Source organism: Empidonax traillii, unplaced genomic scaffold (genome assembly GCF_003031625.1).
Source record: "Empidonax traillii isolate 1590-97213 ecotype Southwest subspecies unplaced genomic scaffold, ASM303162v1 scaffold9:size3134949, whole genome shotgun sequence".
Classification (NCBI taxonomy): Eukaryota; Metazoa; Chordata; class Aves; order Passeriformes; family Tyrannidae; genus Empidonax; species Empidonax traillii.
Genome location: NW_020955202.1, coordinates 965,178 through 991,068, shown reverse-complemented (window position 1 = coordinate 991,068; position 25,891 = coordinate 965,178). Strand labels below are relative to the sequence as shown.

General features: G+C 34.8%; 1 protein-coding gene across 2 annotated transcripts in view; it reads left to right on the top strand.

The window, feature by feature from the left end:
* Positions 1–25,891, top strand: part of TNFRSF19 (TNF receptor superfamily member 19) — a 59,513-nt gene that overhangs the window by 28,099 nt on the left and 5,523 nt on the right. For both annotated transcript variants that reach the window (XM_027884227.1, XM_027884235.1), the window contains 3 exons: positions 21,813–21,977; positions 23,167–23,292; positions 24,013–24,106. In XM_027884227.1, the coding sequence (XP_027740028.1) occupies positions 21,813–21,977; positions 23,167–23,292; positions 24,013–24,106 (385 nt within the window). The remainder of the gene's footprint in view (positions 1–21,812; positions 21,978–23,166; positions 23,293–24,012; positions 24,107–25,891) is intronic.

The following is a 25,891-nucleotide window of genomic DNA, read 5'->3' as shown; positions in this document are numbered from 1 at the left end:
GATCTTGACTTCTGGAGCAAATAATTTCAAATTTGATGAGTTGCAGAAGGTATTTCTAGACAGAGTTTGAACCCAAACAGACCATTTCTTATATACATGTATTTTAATTGCTTCAATTGGGCAAATTAAGTGTTATCCCCTTCATCTTTTTCACTCTTTTTATCTACAAATAAAGTTAGTGAAATCTAAAGTGCAACAGTTTTTCTCTCATCTAGGATCTCTAATTCATAAATTCATTTTATATATTTTTTCTCTTTTATTGTTTGTTCCCTTCTTCTAAGAAATTATGTTCTTCAAACATGAATTCTGTTGTCTGGCACAATCAAAGATAGGGAAGAAGAAATTACCTTCCTTTGCACTCTGCTTTGACTGTAGTTAGTGACTCATGTCTATTTCATATTTTTTAAAATCACAAATTACTATTTTTTTAAAAGGGATGAAAGAACAGTTACTAAGTCTTTTGAAATAACTCAGAGTTGTTTAGTTTATAGTGATTTGGCTTCTGTAATTAAGCCTAAGCTTGGATCCTAAACTGAGCCATTAGGAAACTGTTACTAATTTTAAATGGGCAATAGGCAACCCCATGGAGAAGAGCATTTTCTCTGGCACAAGCTGCAGTGGTAAATCCAGATAAGAGACGTTTTTGTTCCCTGCTCGCATGGATGTGACAAAACCATTGACTAAGTAACAGAAGTGGTAACAGCAAAGTTGTGAGAATTGGCAAGTATTTCTAGCTTTTATAGAAGAGATAATAAAAAGTTTGAAATCACCAAAATGTTTGTTATTTGCAAACTAACAATTCTTTAAAATCCTAAATAACGGAAGTCCTACCATGAAGTACAGTTATTATCTGTCACTGTGGCTTTCAGAAAGCTTTTTTTGGGAATTTGTGTATTGGTTCTTCAGGCCTCTGACATAAGCTGCCTCAATTTTGAAGAGTGTACATGCCTTTCTCAGAACAGCCTAGGAAGTTTTTCCTACAGTTTCTAAGTGAATGGAAATCCTTTTGAGTTTTACTTAACATCAAATAGAGGAAAATTTAAGACCAAGTCAAGAGCGTGAGTCTGTAAGGAAGTATAAATAACAGTGTGTGAGGGCAAACCTTTCCCACTTAATGCTGAAAATGTTTGCAATTTATTTCAATAATGAATATATTTTGATAGTTAAGTCTGTGTTACTCGAAGTTAAATGGAGACAGACCATTAGTGTGTGGGACAAGGTCTCAATGATCAGAGAACTGAGTTCTAATTCTCTGCCTTTCTTATCCTTCTCTCTTTCCACTGCGAAACAGAAAGTCAAATATTAGCGCAGCTAACTCTTGTATTACAGATGAAAAGGAAAAGTTTAAATGTCCCATTTCAATGAATTAATTGTCCCGCGAGGTGTGTGGCAATCTTTTGTTTGCTTAAGAACATTACCATAAAGGCACAAAAGCTCACAGCCCCCTACCTGGACTACAGGTTCATGTTAAAGCTGAGACATGGATAGAGTTCTTTCTGGTAGCAGTTGATTATTACCTGGTTAGCTATAAATCTAAATACTTGCTTTTATCTTCTTTCAGTAGACATTTTAAAACAGATCTGGTTTAAATATTTACTCATGAAAAAATGAGTTTGTGAATTGCTAGAGGCAAAGTTGAAAGGATTCTATAATGAACAAGTAAAGAGAGTATTAGAGGCCAGGAGAATTGCTATCACCTTTGTGTAAACTTTAAAGGGGACACAATGACTTATGTGTGTTTTTAGGATGTCAGAAAATTAAATACACAGTGATATAGTTATACTTTAATTTACTTAGTTCAGGAAAATAAAGAGTAAATACCAATCCTATGTACAGGGTCAGCATCTAAACATTAGAAATGAAAACATATTTTTAAACTTACTATTTATGATCACTTTGTGAACTGAAGATGTTTTTCTCACCTGAAGATATTTTTTTCTCCACTGAATGACAGTAAGGGATTCCTTGGAATTGGGAATTAAAGTGAAACCCTAATCAATCAAAGATGTAATTTCTGGAATAGAGGGTAGCATTGGCTGTCCAAAAGTGGTAAAACAGTGATGTAGATATAGTTAAATGATTATTTTTTCTCAGCACCAATTTATGTTTGCAGAGTTCACTCTCCTGTCTGCTCAGGCCAGTGTTGTGCTTTCTCAATGGTTATGCTTAAACTGTTAATGCAACTCTTAAGTAAGCTAGATGGTGAATCTCTTTGATAGAAAAAGAATCAGAATAACCCCCTTTATAAGGTTATTTTTAAATCTAATGAGTTTGTTAACCCCAGAATGCTTGTGGTGGCACAAGTTAAGGAGACATGAGGGAATAGTTCAAGTAAGGACCAGAAGATTTTCCAAAAATTATCATTGTTTTCTTAGAACTAGCATGATGTTTTCAGCTAGTCTGTCTTAGCAAATAAACAAACAAACAAAAAAATTAGGAACCATACTCCTTATCATCTTTTGCCCATAAGAAGATGGCAGATTAAAATTAAAGCAATAGAATTTTTTATCAGCTTGGCTATGGCAGCTATTCTAACAAGTGGTTTTGGTTGTATTGTTCAATTCAAAATGCAGAAAAGCACCAGAATCACAAGAATTCTTTAGTCTCTGAACAGGCTTTCTACTAAGCAGAAGAGCCTGTGACACTGAACTTTTTGAGATGTATTTAAAAAATAGTTCCTAGTACTTCCTTTCTGGACCAATCCAGTCAATGGTGCTCCCCTGTTATGTGCAAATTCCGTGTAGAATTTGGCTGTACAAACAGTTAAGTTGGAATAAATTGCAAGAATCAAGGAAGTGAGGAAATTAACACCTAGGCACCAAGATAGCATTTTACAGCCAAACTGCCACCTAAAAAACAGACTCGTCCTTTTTTTTTTCCTCATATAGTTTTTTACACCATAAAAAATTGCACAGGTACTCCAGTCAAAATCATTCTTCCTTCTCCAGGACTGCTACTTGTCTTCATGACATCGAGCAAAGAGCATGGGAAGCTGAGAGGGGACAGGATGGGGGAGGGATACCATTCTGTGAAGCTTGGGAAACTAGTCTCTACATGTTCCAGGAAATAAACACATTCTTTGCTTCAATGAAGCAGAAATGTTTTGTTGAATAAGTCACAGCAGTGGAAATATCTGCAGTTTGATTGTAACATTATGTGTGTTTGAAATAACCCGGCACTTGGATCTAAAGTTGCTGCTTTTTTGCCATGAACCATATTTTCAGGTATTGATTTTGGTTTCAATTATAAAGAATATCTCAAACTAAAAAATGAACAGTTTTTTACTAAGATGAGGAATAGAAGTAAAGACTATGGCTTGTTGAGACAAAATGCATAAAGAAGATCATAGTAAAAACATTCTATTTTCGTGTGAGGCATCCATATCTTACCTACTTTGATTTTGTTCCTGTAAGGAATTCCTTTGACACTTGACTGCCTTCACTAAGATTGATCACAAAGCTCCCTTTACAGTTTTCTCCAGTAGATTTTTTTTATTAGTTAATTTCTGTATGTTTACAGAGTTGTTTTTTCTGCGAATTAAATGTAAGTGTCCTAAACTGGAACTATGTCTCACTCTTCAAATCTGCAAGGTATGTTGTTTCACTAATGAAAGTTGCTATTTAAGGGATAAAATCTAATGGTATTTCCTTCTTCCTGGTGGTAAAAGAAGCTAGTGTAGGAAAAGTTAAGGTTATGTGTAAATCTCCTTCTTTACATTTACAGGATTAGAATCTGTGACTTTGTAAACTTTCATGTGAGTGTAATTGGTGTTGGGGGTATGCAAGGACTGTGCTTCACAACAAAGAAGATTAAAAGCTAAAAATTGCAGGCTGCAGGGTTATAGCATATATTGTTTTGTAAGGGGGAGCTGGAAGCTTTCTGGCTATGTGTATATACTGTAAAATACTTTCACCAATGGCAAAAGAGAAAAAATTCCCACTGTCTCGGCTTTGTTGGAGGTTTTCATATGATTTCATTAAACAAAAATATAGCATTTTGACTTGAGAGTAATTTTTGGATGACATTCAATTCCACATTAGTTCCACTGTTTTCATAGTGGAATTTTAATTTATTTGTATCACTTTCTTCTTTCTGTTTACAGAATTTTATGATTTGAAAGCCGTCGGACTCCAGATAATGTTTTTCTAGCAATTAAGTTTTTCTGTATTTTTTATTTGGTTGCTTTGTACAGTAAACTTTGTATTGCTAATGCAAAGCAGCCTTTGAAGGAAGGCTGCTTACGTGCATATGAGGCAACTGGCAGCTGAAAGTATGTAACAAATGAAACTGTTGTTAATTACTTAGTTGTATTCCAACATATATGTATGTCCATTTTATTTCAGTATTTGTTCTGATTTGGAGTTACATCACAGCATCGCTCATAATACTCTTTGCAATGTTGGACACTGTGATAGGAAGCAGCTGGAATAAATATCGTATAAACCTTTAACAGAAGTCGTAAGGAGTGACAGCTAATTTAAGTACAGATAACAGCATCACTAGCTTATAAATATCAATACTGTTTTATTGCAGGGACGTTAGCTTCCCATTATTTCAACACTGAAATGTACACTTTTGCAAAAACGCAGTAAGTCAGTCTGACATTTTCCATATGTGACCTGATGTAACTTCAGGAAGTCTGAAACAAATTTGGCTAGGTGCTTCAGAGAGATGAGAATTACTATTAATGTCTTATAAAGTTTTATTACAATTTTATTTCTTTTACTCATCACAGATCAAAGAGAGTTAACCTGGAAAACCTAAATGTTTTCAATTCCTTGTCCTTGATTATTGTGATGCTCCTGACCCATTGGGGGTCATGTATGACTTAAAGACAAACAGCTCCTTTTTATCCTGTTCTGACTTTGCTTTACACGTTGGACTCCCCTTTGAAAACAAAAAGTTGAAAACAAAGAGAGGGCAGAATTTTCCTCATTTTAATAACAGAGATGTTCCCACTAAAATGAGTTATAATAGTTCTGAAATGCTGCTTAAAGGAGAAGAAATTTAGATTCATTGCATAGTTTAATCATGTTCTAAAACTTTCCCAACTTACTTTCATCAGCTCTTTTTGCCTGTACCTCTCATTTCTGTGCCTATAGTTATAGAAGTACTTCATTATGTAGCTGATTATCACTATGTGTGTATTACAGTTAGTAGACAGAACTGGTCAGAACTGCTTCCCTCATTTCTATCTACCATCCCCTCTACTCCTCTTAAAAAAAAAAACAAAAAAAAACAAAAAAAAAAAAAACAAAAAAAACCACAATCCTATACAAACCAAAAACCAGAACAAATGTTAAACTGTTAGACTCTTATCCACTGTTTTGCACTCTCTTTACATGTTTTGTACTATTCACTTTACTTTTTACAGAGAAAAATTTGTTTTAGCAGAAAGATAGATAATGTCATCTAGCTTAATGCTGTGAAACTGTAGGTGTAAGGGCTGTTCCAATGAATTGATTCACTCTTTAGTAACTCTGTAGAACAGAAGTGCTCAGTATAGCACATCTGCTCTGCTATCATTTTGAGTCTACACTAAAAGGATAGTAAACTGACCAACTTTATCAATTCTAATGAGTGTTTGAAATTTCTTGATCTTCATTGAAAATCTTATAAAAACAGTAAACAGAGTTCTTATTTTGTACCTAGTACCTCAAATCTAACTTAGATTTCTTTGCACAAAGAAATATTTCACTGAATGAGTTTCAAGTAACCCAGTTGAAGCTAGAAACTGAAAGAACTAGACTAGTAGTGAATGCTTTAGAAATATACTTCAATGCAGGTAGCATTAGCCTTATCAAGTATCTAGAGGTACATAAGGCTTAAATACCCACATAGGCCAAGGATTCTGACTCAAAAATTCCATCACCAACTGTCCTGCTTGACAACTACCTAACTGTGCAAACACTTATAAGTTCAAGGGACCTACAGGCATTCCTGTGGTCTCCAGAAGTGTTCCACTGATTCTGGGTCTGAGTGACTTAACACATTACAGCTTTAGTTTAGGCCAAAAGGTCTATGGTTTACCTACTTTCTCCTTAGTGCCATGGAAGTACATATGCATGGACTGGTCAGGATGGAATTGGAATTTAGGAAGCACCTACAAATCTTTCTGTATCCTTCATTGGTCATCTGAAGACTTTTGCAGCACTGAGCAGCTGTATGTCCAGCTGGCACTGAAACCATCAGGATCTACAAGCTAATTGGTCTGTCACCTATCTCTGAACAATCTGTTCTGTGGTGTCTTCTGATGCCAAACTCAGCAGAGCAAGTTGAGATAATGTCTGGGAGTCCTTTCTTTGTTAACTTCTTTGAGTCCAGAATTCTTTCCTTATCATGTGTACTAACTGTGTGTTGGCTTCTTGCCCCTACTCTTTGATTATTACATCAGAAGTAGGTCCCTGTCACAGGTAGGTTCCCAGCACTGTGTGTGTTTAGCACTGAAGGGTCCATGCCTATTTGCAATCATAGTTTCATGCCGTCTCGAATAAGTCACAATACAGCTCAGTTGTTCTAAGGTATCTTGTTGAGATAATTACATTGTTCATAATTCTCACATTCGCACTGCAACCATGGTTAAATAATAAATTCCAATTTGATACTCATAGCTTTTTAAAATGAGGGGAAATCATATCTGCTATCTTTGATATTTGGATATGCTGATGGAAGTATACCAGTAAGACTGTGTTTTCTTGAATAGAAACTGTTCAAATAGTTAAGAATTTGAGTTCTGTTTTAGAAGTAAAGCTCAAGCTACAAATTAGTGAATTTCCATTTAAACTGTTATCTGACTAATCAACCAAACTTTCGTCACTACTTCCTGCTTTATGTGTGTGAAGTACAGGTGACTGGGTCAGACTTTCTATTTCAATTATTCTGCTCTTTAATCTCAAATAATGGGCAGTCCACTGTTTTGCTTGTCGCTACCTTTGTATTATTAGATGCGATGAGACTGACCCAGCAAATCCTAAATGGTTGCATTAGCACCACTGTTGACAACATCCAATGAAAATTTTAAAAGCTGAATATGACTCTGCAAAGGCTGTGCGAATTTTAGCAAAAATGAATGCATATGAAAAAAAGGAAGAAAAATGTAAACAGACAAAGTTTACCTCTCATCTTTTTTTTCTCTTTTTCTCTCTTGCCATAAAAAGTATGATCAACAGGAATAAAGATATGCCATAGTTTTCTAGAGACTGTTTTATGAGTAATGGGGTCAAACTTTGTAATTGTAAATTCAGTGGAGCATCAGGAACAGATTCTAAAATGCAATTTATTGAACTGAAAAAGTTTAATGTATTGCTTAATGCAACATGATGAGTAATCCTCTACCTCAGGGAATGAATCTGCACAAAAGAATCACTAAAAGACATTTTGCTATATTAACTGGTGTGGGTTTAGTTCCGTTTAATTCAGAAAAATATTTTCTTTTTGTCTTTTCTTGATTATATTCATACTCATACTTCTAAAATGAAAATATTTTTGGTATAAAAAGACCAAATACAAATAAATATTTCTGTGCCGTATGCAACACCAAGGTATGGTTCAGTAACAAAGCCAAACAAAATTTGGATTTTAATGCATGTCTTGGTACTGTTTCTTTCTGAAGGCTTTACAGGACTATGTGCTTTGAACAGTCCTTTTCAGTGTGACATTTTTCAAGAAACTTGTTAAACCTTTTCTTTTACTACGTATGGTAATTATAGTATGCGACTTCTCTTTTGAAAAAAATGTGGTTTGTTAGATTGATTTCAAGCAGGTTTCTGTAATTAAGGCTGTGGGAGATGGATTGTGACACATTCTTCTGGATCAACATCTAGGTAGAAAGTTCCATAGGGAAGAGGCCTTGTATGTGAAATCTCTCTGATTGAGTTGGTACTCAATGGAAGAAGGAAGCCTGAACTGATACACCAAGAATGAAAATTAACTATCTTTTAGTAAATATTGTAACCTCACTTTGTCCTGGTAAAAGTAAAGATTATGTTTTTTTACGAAGATGTAAAAATAATACTCTTTCCTTTGATTCAAAAGCAATCATATATATATACATTTTATGCAAAAGACTGTTGGTGCTACTAAGTGGTAAATAAGGAGATGAAATACACGTTTTCATCTTAACATGCCAGTTAAGATATTGGTACTTTATAAGGATACAGAGTTTACTGTCTTTCTGATGTTTTCTGACTCATGAAGATGACTACTTCAGTTGTTAGCTGACTAAAGAAGGAAGGCTGTAGCTCTTGCAACAGAGAAAAAATACCAAAGAAAAAACCCTAGTTCTTTCCTAGTCCTTTCCTGCTGTTATATGCTAGCTTGTGATGTAGCAGAAGTTGCATGCTGCCATAAGGTTTTCTCTTCCAAAACTGATGAGCTGGTGTCCCACACTTGTGCTGATTGACCCTCACAGACATTCCTGAGGTTATAAGAGGCTATCAATAGCAAGTGTTTTCTTACTGAGAGTCAAAACATCTCCTGTCATTCTACATCCCTGTCATTGAAGTTCTGGATTTATCTGGATTGATCTGAGTTGGGTTTGTTGATTGAACACCTATCAGAGCATTTGGTGGTTGTCATTGAGCATGTAGATCATTTTCTTAATGCCTGCATCATACTAGTCTCTGGATCTGTAAAAGAATTTTCCTTCCTAGCAAGTTGAGCATTCTTTGGAGTGAAACTGCTTTTTCCTTCCTGGCCACAGAAGGCCGGATTTCTGAGAGTAGGAAATTTGTCTTCCATTGCTTTTAACTATTACACATTTGAAGTATGCTTAATGTTACCAATGGCCCATAGGTGTGATTTTTTTTGGCAATATCAGATTGTTTAATTTAAGTGTTATTGCAAACTTCTTAAGATACATTAGAAGATTAGAATTGTGGGGGGTTTATTTTTTTTTTCCTAGGTGAACAGAGTGTATCCTATGCTGTTGTCATTTATTATCCCTCTTTAATCCTTTTGACCATGATGACTAGTTTCTATTCATGCTGCTCAGACAAAGAGTTTTCTGATTCTACAAAATGAAATGAACTAGTAGTGAAGAGGGAGAGACATTAGTGCACTTACTGAGATAAGAAGGTTGTGGCATAAGCTCCTACCACATTTATCTACAGCAGAAAATGTACAGAAAGGAAAAGAATGTAAAACTCCTTATAATTTCTGGACTTCCTAGAAGTGCTCATTTATTATGACTGGGGGAAGGAACAGAAAAATTTGAATACTAGACATCTGAAACTTTGAAAAAATTATCTCCCCTAATATAAAATCTAGATTAGTATTAACAGTCCCTCCCTCAGTAAGCAATATAAATATTAAATGAATTTCAGAGTGAGTAGATGTAATGTAAATGGCTTCCATCATACAGATGGAAATCATAGAATAAAATAGGAACAGAAATGTCTTTTTTCAACATTATTTTTCATAATCTCTGAAAATGTAATATATAAAATACACATGGTCATAATCCAGTAAAGCTTTAAGTAAATCATATGAAGTTGAGGTGATAATTGACCAAGCTGAATTGCACTGAAAGGCATTGGCTGTCTAGTTTCAGCATGAGAATTGCATGCTACTTCTGTATGTAGTATGTTTTTATCAACTAAAGCATGTATTTATGTCTTTCGGAGAGAACATAATATTCCACTGTAAATGTCTTTGAAAATGCATTCCTTGTTCCACTACAATATAGTGGAAAATGTATAGCTTAAATTGAAAATAGAAATGTCAACTTGTGATTTTTAAAATAAATTGAATCAAACTTTGTTTATTTCATGAGTTCACATCACAAGCTCCTGCAGCTGATAATAGGAGTTCACATAAGCAGTGCCCATCTGGCTTTCAGAAGGTTGTATCTAATTAGTAGCCGGCAACATATAGGACATATTTTGTATCTTTGTTCTAACTCACAGCTGGCAACTCTATCTGCTAATCCCAGTGAAAGCTTCCGTTTGAAATACAAAACTACTTTTGAACTTGCATATCCTTTCCCACAGATGTCTGGAGCCTTGGAGATATGTTTCTTTTATGATTCTTGGTAAATCAGGGAATGAATTGTTGCATTAAGGATGAAGTCAAGCAATGAATCTTCAAATGTCCATTTTAAGACCATGCTTTATATAAGAAAACTGAGAGTGACCAAAATAATTAATTTTGCATGTTTTTGTGTAGTAAAAATTCACTGTAGAGCTCACTTTTTTTATTATGTTAAAAAAAAAATCTGTAGTATAGAATGATGAAGTAATTGCAGTATTCACTTCTAGTTTGTTCATCTGGAATATGAACAAGCAATTTGCAAGCATATTTAGTTTTGTTTCTTGTCACTGCTAAGTACAGTTGGAAAATGAAATTCTCAACTGCAAAGTATGAGAATTTCAATGTGTTTTTTCAAACCAGTTTACCATACTTTAACTTCTAGTAGTAACTTGTGCAACCTTTCATCTTATGAGTCAATCCTATAATTAGTATCCTTCTTTGCCAGAGGCATACTGCATGTTTGTTTTAGGTATAGAATGTCTGCAAGAAATTTAACTTAATCATTACTTTTTAATGTAAGAGCTGGTTAGCTCAATTACGCTAGATTAAAGTGAACTTGAAATTCCTGAGCTACAGAGAAGGAACTAATCTGTGACCTGTAGTGAATAAGTACGATTTCCTATGGTTTTTTCTGTACATGTACTTACTAATGTGGCTAGCCCTTCAGCCCAGGCTTGCAGTGGCTATAAACAATTATCTGCTTGTTGTATGAAGTGGATTTGCAAGATTCTTACTTAACTTGCCCATTAGTGTGATCAAAATTATTCCAGGATTGTATGCATTGCAGTAAAGCTGCAAAATGTTTTTTTCAGTAAGTTTTTACTTTATTATTCTTAGGGATAATCTGAAAAAAATAAGTAGTGGTTACAGCTTTTCAATATTTTTTTAGACATTTTCTAATTACAGAAGCATTAAACTATTTTAAATATATTAATTTAATAACATGTTTTAAAACTATGTTCAGACTGGAAATATTGGTTTATCTCTCCTAATCACCCAGCTAATTCTGGGAATGGTTGCATTTGCACCACTTTAACAATACTGAGTTTCGGTACCTACAGTATAAATTCATTCTGACTGTTATGGCTTTGGATACAGAGGGTCCAATCTGTGACTGGCATGTGAATATAAAATACAGCTAAACAAATGCAAAGTAGTGTGCAGGGTTTTTTATTCTAGTTTGAGCTGGTAGGTACTATTTGACTCAGGGATCTTAGAGATCTCTTCCAGCCTTAAGGATTCTGTGACTCTGTGTTGCTTAAACTGTGTTTCACTTAAATGTCTTGTTTTAAAGAAATACAGTAGAAAACAGGAAACCCATCTAGGCTCAAACTTTCCATGCCACCGGCTATCTATTAGGACAATCATTTTCAAGCAAAAGAATGCTGAAATACCACACCAGAAGACTGGAATGCCTGGAGGACTGGAATGTATTGGAAAGAGGATAAAATGCACTGCAAGAGTTGCACACTAAGGACCTTAGCAGTAATGGCTCGTTATAAACCAACACCTCATGAGCTGGAAGCAGCCTTATGGAAGAAGGACCTAGTGTACCTACTGGTAATTTGTATCCTTCCAGTTGTTGTCCTCTGCTTTCCTCACCTTTAATTTTTGTGAGTGATAGGCCTCACACATTCTCACTCTTACTGGTTCACTTGTGTTAAAGCAGTGCACTGCCAACATCCTTTTTTTACAAAGAACACTGAGAAATCTTACATGTTATTTTGGGCAGTGACATGTGCCTTTGAAGTATAGCCTGTCACTGTTTCCTAAAAAGAAGAGCTCTTTGTTACAGCTTTCTTAACTAAAGGGTTGTGTCCACCAGATTTAGTAAAGTTTCATTTAAGTCCAGTGGTATAATTCGATGTGCATATTACTGAATGTAATTTATAGCTGCCCTATCTGCATGTGGAAATTTAGGATGGAATTAATGCACCCTAATTTGAGCATATAAATGTTAATACTTATCCCTGAAGTTGTCAGACCAAACTGCCAATCAGTGCTGAGAATTAGGTACTTCAGGAGTTCAGGTAAGCCAGATAAGGTAAGCTTCAATGACTAACACTAAGTAGTCTTTCAAGCCATTTCAGAGTAATTACTTCTCTGGAGATTTCTGTTTCTGGCTTTGTTTTAGAAAGAGAGCCTAGGGTGACTAGCTCTGACTAGCTCTGTCTTTAGACTTTCAGACTTCTATAGTTAAGAGTTTCATCTAGATTCCAATGAAAACTGCAATTCAACATTGGATGATTGTGTCCGACTCCCTAAAATCTGATCTTTGTCTTATTTTCCTTTTTAAATTTAAAAAGGAAAATTACTTTTTAGAGTGTAGATACTTTTTTTCAATCCTGCTATATAAATAGAAACACAAATAAAAATTTTATAAGAATACTTTTCGTATTTTTTTGATGAAATGTCTCTTACAAACCAAAGCCCATATTCTAAGAAAACTTGATAAAGTCAGAATATGCCAGAATTGAGGCCTGCAACCATAATAAAATTCCCTCATATATAGTTACTGTGATATAGGTTTTATTTATGTTGTTGCATATTATTTCCCACTGGGCCTTTGTTCATTTAAAGCACAGGATAGGCAAAACCTCTAATTCTATGTCTCACTTTATTTGCTACACTCTATTTTTTATTCCATGCAGAAAGTGAGGTACTAATTACTTCTGGGCTTTTCTGTGGTTCTGTTGCTGTAAAGCAGATGTTACAAATTTTGTAGTTGTTATTGACTTTCATCTTTTCAATTAAAGTGATGTCAGATGCTAATGTCTGTTAACAAACTGAAACAGAGAAAGTCAAAAGTACCCAAACTCCTCCTTCCTTTCTTGACAAAACCAGAGTAGGATGCTGCCTCCTTGACTGTGGCAGTATATAATGGCTACACCTATGAGGTGGTGATCCTAAGTTCATTCTGTATTCATTGAAGATGAACGATCAAGGGAGGTGTTTAAAAGAAATCAGGCTAATTACACCCCAACAGAGCCTTTCTCCTACCCCTCTTTACTCCTCTCCCGCACCTCTCGAGAAAGTTCTGAGGTGACTCCCTCAGGAGCAGATGTTTGCTATGGTCAGATGAATCTCACTAATAGAGCTTGACTTTCCAAAGGTAACCTTTCAGAGTAGCTTCTATATTCTATGACTAATTCCCATTGACTTCTGTTAAAGAGGGGAGATGTTATGTTTTGGATTAAGTAATATAACGAAGCAAGGATCTTGTGTGCAGCAACCTTTTGTTCTGTATAACTTGACTTTATCCCCAAAGCTTTAAGTGGTGAATTAATAACTGCTGTTTATAAGGTGTTATTATTTCTGACGTCAAAGCTGCAGCTTTTTCATTTGTAATACAGTTTGCATGTGCATGCTTACTGTTGCACAGCAGGTAACTTTCTCTACAGTAAATCATGACATTAATGACACTTGCAGTAGTACAATAAGCTGGGGATACGTGGCCAGCTTCTAAAGGTGTTAAGGCCATATGTTATAAAATTATGACAATTTATATTTAATCCCATGTATTAGATTACTTACCTAAAAAAAGTGAGTTTTTAAAAGGTGTTGAGATTACAAAGTTGAACATTAAAATCTTAGAAAATACTAGTAGGGTTGGTTATGCAACTCTTAACATGCATCTTAATTCAGAATCATAATTTAGCTCAGTGGTGTGTAAGTACTATAAAACAATCTTAATTACATAAACATACTCTGTTCTCCATAATGCAGACTTATTTTCTCCCCATTATGAATTTAAGGTAAATTAGTGATATTTAACATAATTATAAACAGGAATAACATAAGTGGTGAGCAAGCCTGAGTCTTGTTTGTTTAATTTTGTTGCATTCTACATTTCACATGACTGTTGGCTGTGCAAAGAGGGTCATTACTACTTCTGCAAAAGCTTTACAACTGGGCAAATTCAACTGGGGAGAAGAAATAAGCTTTTACCAAGCTCAGCTTATAGCCTAGTGGATAAAACAATCTCCATGAAGGTGGTAGAAGGGGCAATTGAATCTCCATCTTAAACTTCTTGGCAAAGAGTTCTTAAGCTTTTTCAGAAGGTAGAAACCCTATCATTACCTCCTCTTTCAAGAGTTGCATCTGAAAGGCATAACAAGCCATACTTGTGATTTCTCCCTCCTTAATTTAATTTTAAAATAAGATCAGAGTTTTTTGTTCTCAGGAGAGCTGGAGAGATGGAAGCTGCTCTCTACCTCTGAGTAATTTTTGGGAAGAGCAAAGCTGAGTATCCTTCTTCAGGTTTCAATGTCTATAGGCTGATCATGGTAGCATAAAGCACTGTGTTACTCATATGACAGATATTTCAGATTCTATTCCATGTTCAACTTTTTCTTCACACTGTATAGGAAGTATGTGACCTAATACAGGCCTCTAGCTTCTCAGATAGATTTGGATTTTAAAATTACAGATTTTAGAGCTTAATTTTTACGTACTTAGGCCCTGTCCCTTTGTCATTTTTCAAAATAGATACCAAAATACAGTGGTATCAGTATTGCATGTGCATTGACTTTTAGATTATTCTGAATTATCTGTATTTTATTTCTTATGTATTCCCTCAATTTGGAAATAACCTTTTTAAAATGTAATAAATTGTCTAGTGTTGAACACGCATGCACACACCTCTTTCTGCGTGGAATTTCTAATACTTGGAAGAATTTCCTTAGCATTTATGTTCTTCATAACAAAAAAATGTTAGTATATTAGAGTTTGAAGAGTGGTGATGTCTCCAACCATCAGAATTTCACTTTCTGTACCGTTATTTCAAATTTTAATTGTAGGCAAGGAAGCAACAAGGGAACGTACTAAAATTTTATTGAATTTTTTTGTAGCTAGTGGAACATCTAGCTCTCTGGACTAGATAAGTTATTTGGCCAATTCAAAGAGTTGTTTTTTGAGCAAAATAAGGAAATGATCCTGCACCTAATTTGATATTCAAATATAGTATTTTTTCATAATGTATCATTTATTTATATATTTATTTGAATAGACAATTCCTATTGTCTAAAGCTGTAGAAACTTTTTGAGTGAAAATTATCACAGTATACTCTGTTATTTTGATGACAAAACAGGTATCCAGCTTGCAAACAGAAGATAGCTGAGTACTGTTATCTTTACAAAGCATTTTTAAAGCAAGAAAAAAAGCCATAGTTCTTGAAAATGCACTGCATATACTATCAGTGATGTTTATTGAAGTCTGTGTCAACAAATTTATGATACAGGGCTTGCAGTTGTCATGCAATATTTTGCTATACTGCCTGTGTGTTTATCACAGCTGAACCAGGACAAAGAAGGAAATAGTTGAGGTACTGTATTAATTTCAGAAATTGTGGGAGTATGTGGCAATTGCAGTTGAAATCCGTACAGTGTTCCAGCAGCGTGTAGCTGGAAGTGCAGGGATGTTCCCTGCCCGGGGTGGGCATAGCTAACCCCACCAGCACCTCAGTCGTGGTCACAGGAGAGAGCTTTCCACACTGTCATGTTTCATCTGTACTGAAAACCAATCCAGGCACCACTCTACAGCCTCATCACACAGCAACTCTGAGATCTTGTTTGAACCTTTTGGAACAGATCTGTAACTTGTATGCAGGGGATTCACTCTGTTCAATTAGACTTTTGATTAATAGAAGTAGGTTACTCTCTGTTGGCTGAAGAGACAGCCTTCAGGCATAGTTATTCCTGGATTTACATACATGCCACTGTCATTTAACTAGGGAATATAAGTTAGATTCTAAAGGGTATATGGTCTCCCTCTGCTCTCTTAGCAAATAGGTACTGGCAGTAGTTGCCCACTTGAAAATGCTGTGCTTTTAAGCAATGCAACTCCTCTTCTGCTTATGCGGGTAATGTCTCGAATAAGAGTTTTAAAAATGGAGAGGGATAGAGTGTATATACAAGCAGTAACTGTCATCAGCAGGCCTAATTGACTCAAATATTGCACAAGGTGGTTTTTATTCTGTAACTGGGTACTCCTTAAGATTAAATGGGACTGCACATACAGAATACAAATTGATACTTGCTGCTTTTATTTTCAGTTGAAAAGATAAAGCAACTTTCATAGCCTGGGTGGGATGGATGCATTCTGTAGTTGGATTTGAACAAGAGAATAGCCTAAAATACCACGTTCTGTTTTGCAAAAGATGTCTGAAAAAGAATTCGGTTAAAAGTACAAGTTAGAAGGGATGTAGGGAAATAGGTTTTCTGCTCTGTCTCATATGTTCTGACCTAAGTTTTAAGTGACATTGATTTAACATATGAAAACACCTGAAAAGGAAGTTGCATTTTCTGCAAAACAGATACTGGACACTCTCAACAGTCAGAGATGTAAAGCTGGTTTCTAAAAGCAAAAGTCAGAAACACAATTGCTGAAACCACCACAGTCATTAACAGCAACATACATTTTATGCCACCAGATCATGCTAAGCATTTCCAATTTATGAGGGAGAGATAGTGTCTTCTCATATTAATATCATGTTGGGGGGTTGTGGGGGAGAATATGTAGTTCAGCAGTGACACAGATTTTATCCCACTTCCTGTAATTTTTTTCTTTTTTTTTGCTCATGTAGTACTGTTCTCAAATGGCTAAACAGTTCTCAAAGGTGAAAGTTTTGTGTATGAAACAATGTTGCTTTTGTGCTCATATGTAGTTTAGATGACTGTGGTGTTGTAGAGGTTGTCTGTGTCTTACAAACATAGTGATGTGTATCCAGTACTGTGGAGTTCATATATATTTTAAATTCACATACATAGTATAATTGCTTTGCCATTTTAAACATAAAAGGCTGTCAGCAGCTGGACTTTGTGAAAATGCGCAGTGCAAGAGAAATGGTCTTGGAAATGAATAAATCAAATTTCAAAGAATTTAGTTTATAAGCATATTTCTCAGGATATCCAAACAATAGATAAATACTTGAACAGTCATTTTCTCCCCTAGGGATTTTGGTACATTAAAAAAAACCCAAAAAACAACAAAGCCAGCATAATAAACAAACAAACAAAAAAACAACAACAACAGACTAAGGCCTTAACTTGGAGACTGAAGGCTTTAAAGTTAGCACTTGGAGCACATTTGAAAGATGTGGTTTGACATGATGAACTTTTGGGTGTAAGCCATACACGCAAATAGTTGTCCTTTAAGAGATGTTGGGAGACTGTCCTCGCTGTTTACCACAGTCTCCAGCAGTAATGTTTAATAAAGTTTCTTACCTCCTACTTGAAAGATTAGGAGAAGGGAGGTAATCTGCTGCTTTGTAAAGACTCAGAAGTATCAGGGCAACTTTCAGTTGATGTTAGTGCTCAGTGATATATATTACACATGTATTTTATCTATATATACAGATTTTATACATGTAGTGTCTGAATAGTCTGTACATAATACATCCTTTTGCTTATTTAGGACTAGGTAGACCTACTGCTTTCTTACTTTTAAATGAGCATAAACATCTTTTAAATTTTTTTTTCAAAACGAAGGAGTTTCAAAGTAAGTCACATTGCCTTGCATTTTCTGTGGATCAAGAGCACACACATACAGATAGCCACAGCAATTCAGCTGACAGGCAGTAACTTGTTAAATTATTGTAACTTGAGGGTATGTCTGAGCCTTTAATTCTTGTCAAATTAGGGTTGATACCACTGAGTTTGGCCACTCTATGTAAAGGTAACGAGCAAACAGTTTTTATAATAGGCAAATACTCCTTTCCACTCTCAAGGGCAATACCCATATTCCAAGAATTAACAACTTTTTAACTTTTGCATCTTATTTTCAGTCGCCATTGTAGCAGATGGCACTCTGTCCAATGTTACCATGTTATCACTTTCATAAGTGCAGTTTGGATTAGCTTTTTTTTTTTTTTTTTTTTAAATAAACCCTCTTTGGGTTAGCATTGACTTGACATGTTAAGAAAGAAACCCAAACATATTACTGCATATTTTATCCTCCCTAACTTTGGCGATTATTATATTACTATTTCTTGTATCCATGGAAGAAACATACAATGTTGCAAGTTCTGTTTTTACATGGATGATCTACTACAAAAAGGTTTCTTTTAGGCTTACTGATTCCAGTAGTGACTGTAACTAATTGGGGTTCTGGGGGGAAAAAAAAAATCTGAAAAAATAAATATGAAATAAGTGATAAAGGATGTCTTTCTACATTTTGCCCTCTCTCTTGTTGTTTGGTATAATAGGCTGAAAATTCAACTATTCTGTTTATTGGCAGAAGTTACAGGGATACAGCTGGGATTCATATGTTCTGTATTAGCTGAGTTACTGCTATTTAGCGATCTTGTATTAACAGAAACTTAACTTGCTTTTAAGAACCACACTTTTGCATATACTGCCATTGCAATGTAATATTGGTTAATTAAGGGGAAAATGTGTATTTAGACTTACTGCTCAAAATTATGCATGAGACAGCTTGATATTTTGGATAATTCTTCAGCACTATCACATTTACAGAATATATTGGAACATATGTATAATATTTACACACTTTCCAGAATCATAAAACAGTGTCCACCTCCTCCCTCCTTTCTGAATGCATCGCATCCAATTCACAAAGTGTTTAATTGCATATTTAAATTTAATAATGTAATTATTTAATAGATGTAAGTACAAGGTTAAGTTTAAAATGCAACTCCTTGCTGTACTGAAGTGGGGCCATTAAGTCTGTGAAAAGAAAGATAGAGTTTATGAAAATGCAGACATGTCTGAGTAACACTGAAAGCAGAGTTCAGCAGTGCCCAACGGGCCACTTCTACAATAGCAATTCACTTCTGAAATGTTGGTCTCTGCAGGGAAGATCACTATCATTATAATTAGAACTAGACTACAATGGACTGCTCACAGTAGCTATTCCAAAAAGTTCTTTGAAGGTGAAGATGAGTGGTAGGCATTCTCAGGAATAGAAAATTGCTTGCTCAAGTAAAAAAGGAAAAAAAAATTCACCAAATAAAACAAATCTTAAATAACTAGATGGCTAAAATAAATTTAAAATTTATCCATCCTTATTTAAAATAAAATCACTGTATTTCCAGCTTGGATATTGCTGCTGGACATTAAAGAAATACATCATTTACATTTTCACAGACTCGGTTATATGTAATTATAACTGAAAGTAGATACATATTGTGAGCAAATTGAAGAGAGACAAAAATATAGCAGCTTCACCTCCAATGCTCTTTTTCTTTTTTTGCTTTCAAAACTGACAGGGTTTTTTTTCTGCAAATTATGACGGCTTAATTACCAGGAACTGTTTAGCCCTCTTAGGTACATTGATACAAATAGGTATATTGGTATGAAAAATCTTTGAAGATGTTCTGATCAGGTTTTTTAGTTGTCTGGTTTTTAAACTTTTTTTTTTTCCTTATCCGGGCTGTCTAGAGACTAGATCAGGCAGTTGGCTAAAATTGAAAACCTGATACCAAAGCACAGTCCTTGGTCTTCACACCAAAGCCAGCACATGTTGCTGTATTGAAAGGTTTTTAGATAGATTTGTTGCTGTTCACAAATGTCTCTAGACTTTGCATACCATGTAGAAGTTGCTGCAGTCTGCTAAAACTATAAACTTCAAACTACAGCTGCAAGAATCCTAGAAACTGAGGGAAAAGTTTTCTCTGTGGAAGACTGAGTTGCTCCTGCCAAGAGCATTCAAGTTATGACAAAAAGATTTCGACACTGGTTGCTTTTTCTTTAAAATTAACAGTGAAGATCTGGAAAACAGGTCATAGAACTTAACTCTGTGAGTAAACAGGAATTATTGAAGTACCTGAAGAGAAGGATAGGTAATAATTATGTGAGAGGAGAAGTACCTGTGCCAGCGATCAGTCAACCTCACAACCTCAGCCTCTGCTAAAAAAGTGTGTCCTGATGTTCAGAGGAACCTTCTGTGTTTCAGTTTGTGCTCATTGCCTCTGGTCTATTCAAAAGAGTCTAGCAGTCCTCTTTGCACATTCCCTTCAAGCATTTGTACAAATTGATGAGGTTCCCCTGAGTCTTCTCTTATCCAGCCTGAGCTGTCCCAGCTCTCTCAAACTTTGATCACAGGAGAGAGTCTTCAGTTCCTCAGTCATTTGTGGCCCACCATTGCACTCACTTTTTCCAGTTGCTCCACTCTGTCCAGTTAGACAAGTTAAAAGGATATAAAAAATATCTGCTATAAATTTTTTCTTCACACCTTTGATGTGACAATGGAACATAATAGTACATATCACAGGCATTTGGAAATATTCAAGCAGATGTAAATACAGTAGCACTTTTTTCTCTCCATATTGAAATCAGGAAATTATCAACCAAACAGTCTTCTGTATAACAGCCTTTATCTGACTTCTCTACTTTTTTATATTACCCCAGGTACCAGCAACTATATGATACTATAAGCCACAGAAACTGTTTTTGTCTAATATGTTTGGTGGAGGGTTTTTTTCCAATTTCTGGATTCTTTATTTCTTATAAGCTAATGTTTTCTTTGGAGTTCAGTGATCTAAAGACTATGATTAGATTAGTTAGAATGATGTTGATTTTCAAAATGCTTACTTTTTGTCAATCTAGGCATTATAATGAAGCAATATGGTATTGCAAACGTTTTGGTGCCGACGTTTGATGTGTGTAGAGGAAATACCATAATTGTTTCAGAAAATTATTCCTGAGTAGTAAAATTCCATTGATTGCACTAAACAAGCTAGTAAGTTCTCTCCTGCTATTATTAAATTGCAGTCAAGATATCAAAAAATTGAACATATGCACAATTTGATTAGAGGTTTTAATATACTCTGGCTGACATTTATATCGCAATTTAAATTTGCAACTGCATGGACCATTTCTTAGGAAATTATAGTCTTTAGGTTTTAACCGAATATCTTCTGGGGTAAATAGGTGCATTTAAGTTAGTAAAAATACAGTTTTTGGTTTCTTAAAAATTTGCTGTCAGAGCACTCAATGTTTGATTTTTTTTTCTCATATTATTGAATTTTTGTGGGCTTCAAAGGAGATTGAAATAGACGGGCTATCCAAATTCATAAGTTGTTTAAAATAGTTTAATTTTAAAATACTACTCATAATTTAAGTGGTAGTTAAAGTTTTGATCCTTTTAGAATATTTTTCACTTTCTGCCTAAAGGTAACAATGTTTGTCAAAGCTGGAAACATTGCTTAAGTCCTTACTGAAGTCAATGTGTTGAATGTTGACTAGAGGTATTAACTAGTGTTAAAAAAATATCACTGAGGAAAAAAAAAATTAGTAGAGTTGAAATCCTGGGTTTGATTCTAGAAATGACCATGGTGTCAGCCAAGCAGAATGATAATTTTGATAGCATTTGAACTTCTGTGGGTGTCTCTGTTCCCAGAAAGATTCCTTAAGGGAAGTTCATGTATTTGTGACTCCCTCTAGTGGATCACTTTCTCAACTCTACACTACGAAATGTTCTCCATATTAAATTCACGTGACATTAAACATTCAGACGTCCTTGTTTTTGTGGTGAGGATCTGATTCCATTCTCGTGGAAAGTCTGAATGTGTTTATGTTCATCTCCACTCATTATCACGCATTTTGCGATATATTTTTAAAATATTTTTTCATAATGTGATTGCTGATAATCATATCCATTTATATGTGCAACTAATCAGCTAATGATGATACATACATTAGCAGATGGAACATTCTTTTTTTTCTATGCTACAAACCTTTTCGATTTCCCAGACTTTCGTTTATGTGACTATATTCCTGAAATGTGTGCAGTTCACCTTAATTATTATTTAATTGTATTTCAGGTACCACCAAGGTAAATCTTGTGAAGATCCCTTCAACTGCTTCCAGCCCTCGAGACACTGCTCTGGCAGCTGTTATATGCAGTGCACTTGCAACAGTGCTCTTAGCTCTCCTCATTCTTTGCGTTATCTATTGTAAGAGGCAGTTTATGGAGAAGAAACCAAGCTGTGAGTTTCCAGTTGTTACTCTTTCTTTTATAATATTTATATAGTGGTGGTGTTAGTTTGGCAGATCTCTCTGTAGGTAAATAAATGAAGTGTCTGCATCATTCAAGCAAGTTTAGCATTGAGATGATCAAGGTAGCAGAAGCCTAAGACTCCATCCAAGTTTGCCAGCTCAGTGTGGATGTTCCAGCTTCTACTGAGAAAATGCTGTGTAGATACCCAGAAATAGTCTAACTGCATCAATTCTGTGCCACACTCTGCTAGATGCTGCACAGGATCTGTGCATCACATGCTATTGTGAAAGACAGATCAGGTCATCAAGATAATGGATGTGGCCAGTGTAGATGAGAGATTTGTCACTAACAGTTTGGGTTTTATGGGCATATTCCAGATGAATTAAGTGCCTAAGCCAGTTAAATTTGTAATTTTTTTTAAAACCCATAACAGCTCATCCATGCAATTTGTTTTTAATACACAACTTTCTGCCACTTACTTTAAATTAAGAAAAAGTCAAAAGCACTCTAGTTCTCCTTTATCATTTAAAAAAACCTGTATTAAAATATGTTTACAGCATCTAATGAGCCCTGAATGCCAAACAAGGATATTATCTAGGAAGGATTGATGTTATCACTGCTTACAGCACAAGCAAAAATAAAAAGATTGAGAGAGGCATTTGTAAGAATTGTTCTTAACCTAGAAGATGCTTTAGAGTTTTGTGTAATTCAGACATAGTGAATTCAAATTTCAGTTAGTGAAGTACAGTAACTCGCTTGCCTTGGCCTACAATTATAGTGATTAAAGGAAGTCTGCTGTTAATATAAAACTCTTTAAGGTAACATAAACAAAATCTCAGTGGCTGAAAGCTGAGTGTGGAAAGTTTCAGATGGGAATCACTGAGAATCATTAAACACTGAAAAACTGTAACAGTGAATAAGATATACTCTCAAACCATCAAAATGAGAGCAGATGTCTTCCTAGAAGAGGCTGTAGTTGAACCAGCTGTTCTAGGGTTTGTTGCAAAATCTGTGGCTTGTGTTATATGGAACCACATGATCATTGTGGACCTTTCAGTTGGAAAATGTATGAACATACTCTATAGCATGACACTGAAGCACTCTATGAAGACAGAAGGCTCTGAGCAGGAAGAAAGATAACACTTACTGATATGGATTTTTATTCACTTTGTTCAAAGGGTCTCTGAGATCACAAGACATTCACTACAATGGCTCTGAATTATCATGTTTTGATAGACCACGGCTAAATGAGTATGACCACAGAACATGTTGCCAGTGCCAAAGAAGCACATCACAGACATGTGGTATGTTAGGTCTGCTAAAAGGTGACTTTATTTATCTAATACTTGAGTTGTGACATTTCACTTTAACTACAAACTACTCTTTGTCCTAGGCTAATTTCCCAATAAGTAGATAGGATTTTTAAGTAGCTATTTAGGGTTTTCTTGTTGTTGTTTTTTCCTGTTTTCATTCCAGTGACTTCACTTAAAAAAAAAATCTTTAAATGCCTATGTCATTTCTTTATGATAAAATAGCACTGCACCTGGCTTTGAGACTTAAATTAGTATGAAGGATTTACTAGACAGTATCTGAGAATGTGATATGAATGCTAAAGACATGAACAGCCTCAACAATTAAAGTCATTGCCATTTTGTGGAGTCGTATCCAAACAGATGCAATTGTGACATTAAGAAATACATAATTTAACACAAGAGCACAGGCTTAAATATCATCCTAATAGGTTAACTCAGAATGCTTCCTCTCACATGTATTCAGTTGAAAAGCAAAATAATTGAAAAATTAGATATTCATGATTGGCATATGTATTACTCCTGAAGGAAGAAAAGGGCTTTCTTTTATAAGTAATTCAATTTTAAAGGAATAGGGAACCCATTCCTTGCAGTAAGAAATCTTTCTCAATTCGTGTATTATAATGTAACTGGCAAACTAATATTAAAGTTTGAAAGGGAACAGAGTCTAAGTTTATACAGAGCTTTAACAGTTTTAATATTTTCATTCCTTAGGACCAGTTCACTTGATTCCATCACTATGTTGTGATGAAACCTGTAGCATGGGTCACAGCTGTGCTTTCCACTCTCAGACCACACTTAATGAAAGGTAACTTAGTTTTACAAATGTCTATTAAACATTAAATATTGTTTTATGCAGTCAAATTAATATTTATACAAATACAATGGCTGTTTGAAGTGGAGTGAGGGATTTTGATGCCATACCATCCTGTGTTGTGCAAAAACAGGTTTATAGTGAAAACTTTGATTTTAAGTATTACTTTGCAAATGCTGACTTGATACATGAGTTTCTGCCAAAAAGTGACTTCTCTCACGAGCAGATAGTCTTCCTCTTACTCTGTGGCACCTTAGAGGCTTTGGTGACCCTCTCTTCTGCTATTGGTTACCAAACTGCTGCATAGACCTATGAATCTGGGGGTCCTGAGGTACAATTCAGAAGTGTCATGAAGACTTTTTTTTTTTTTTTTATTTAGGAACTCTTTAGACTTTCACATTTGAAATAACTATTATTTCTGAATTTCTATCAGATTATAACTTTTATTTTCTTGTGATCTGCTGAATATAAATACAGTAGTAGTTATTTCTACAGCAGTGCCATGAGCTAAATATATAAAATTTATGGTGTCCTTCAGAGTTTCCTGGTTACAGATTTTAACACAGGATGTATTCATTTCTTTTAGCTAGAATAATTTTCCGTATAAGGTTAAATTGGTCCTCAGCTGTTTTGTTCTTATGGCCACATGTAACTGAAAATGTAGAGGCAGCTTCTTCATAAGTACTGTTTATATAAGGTGACTTAGTGACCGAAGTCTGAGATACAAAATATCTAAATTTTCTATAACAACTTGTTTAAATACCGACAAGCTTGAGTCATCCTTGTATACCACCAAGGCTGACAAATTGAGGGTTGTGTACTTTTTGAGGAATCTTTTGGTTAAGGCTTTAAAAATAACTGTAATATCCATGTTATGTGGACATCAAAGATCCTGTGGTTCCTTCCAGTAGAAATGGAGTTTATGCCAATTTCCTTTGCCAGAATAATGTATTTCCTTCAATTGTGGGGCAGTGTCCTGACTTTTGGCCTCCTTTCTGAAAATGCTTTGTGTATATATTAAAGCTATTAAAGCATCATGTTTTGGAAATGAGTAAGGCTACTTAAAATCTTTTATAGGCATGTTAATGTGGGATGAGTTTTGTCACACAAATTATTCCTGCATATCAGTCTTAATATAGCCTTTACATTTTTATAAATCTGTTGACAGTTTTTGGAAATAAAACATGTATAACTTTTTGGTTTTGGTAATACTTCTTTTGGTGTATATATAATGAAAAACGCTTCTGGACTTTGAACAGTTTGGCAGATGTCAGTATTATCATGCACTCTAAATACACTTGAGGTAGATAATATTGAGTTTCTACTTCTACTTTCTTCCATTTTCCATAAAATAAAAATAGTGCTTGCCCTTCTTAAATTTTATGTCCTTTCCATGGGAAAAAGACTAGGAGCAAAACTTTTCACATTTTGAAGCCTAGAGAGAACAAACTGAAAAATCTAAAGTGAATGCATATTCAAGTTTAAAGCAAACACACGAAGTTTCAAGCAGTTCTTCCTTCTCCTACTTTACTTCTTTTACTTCTGTTAGATATTTGTCCGGCCTGGTTTTTGTTGAGGTGGAAAAAAGGAACAAAAAAGGAACAAAACAAAAAAAACCCAACCATCTTTCTTGTTGTACTTTAAATCTGTTATATCTTGTCTTAGTACCCCACTTCCCCATGCACTGAAAAAAAAAAGAATTCCTTCTTCTTTGCAACAGTGTTTGTATCTGAACACTAGTATGATATTTTTTTGTCATATTTCTGACTGTAAACAACC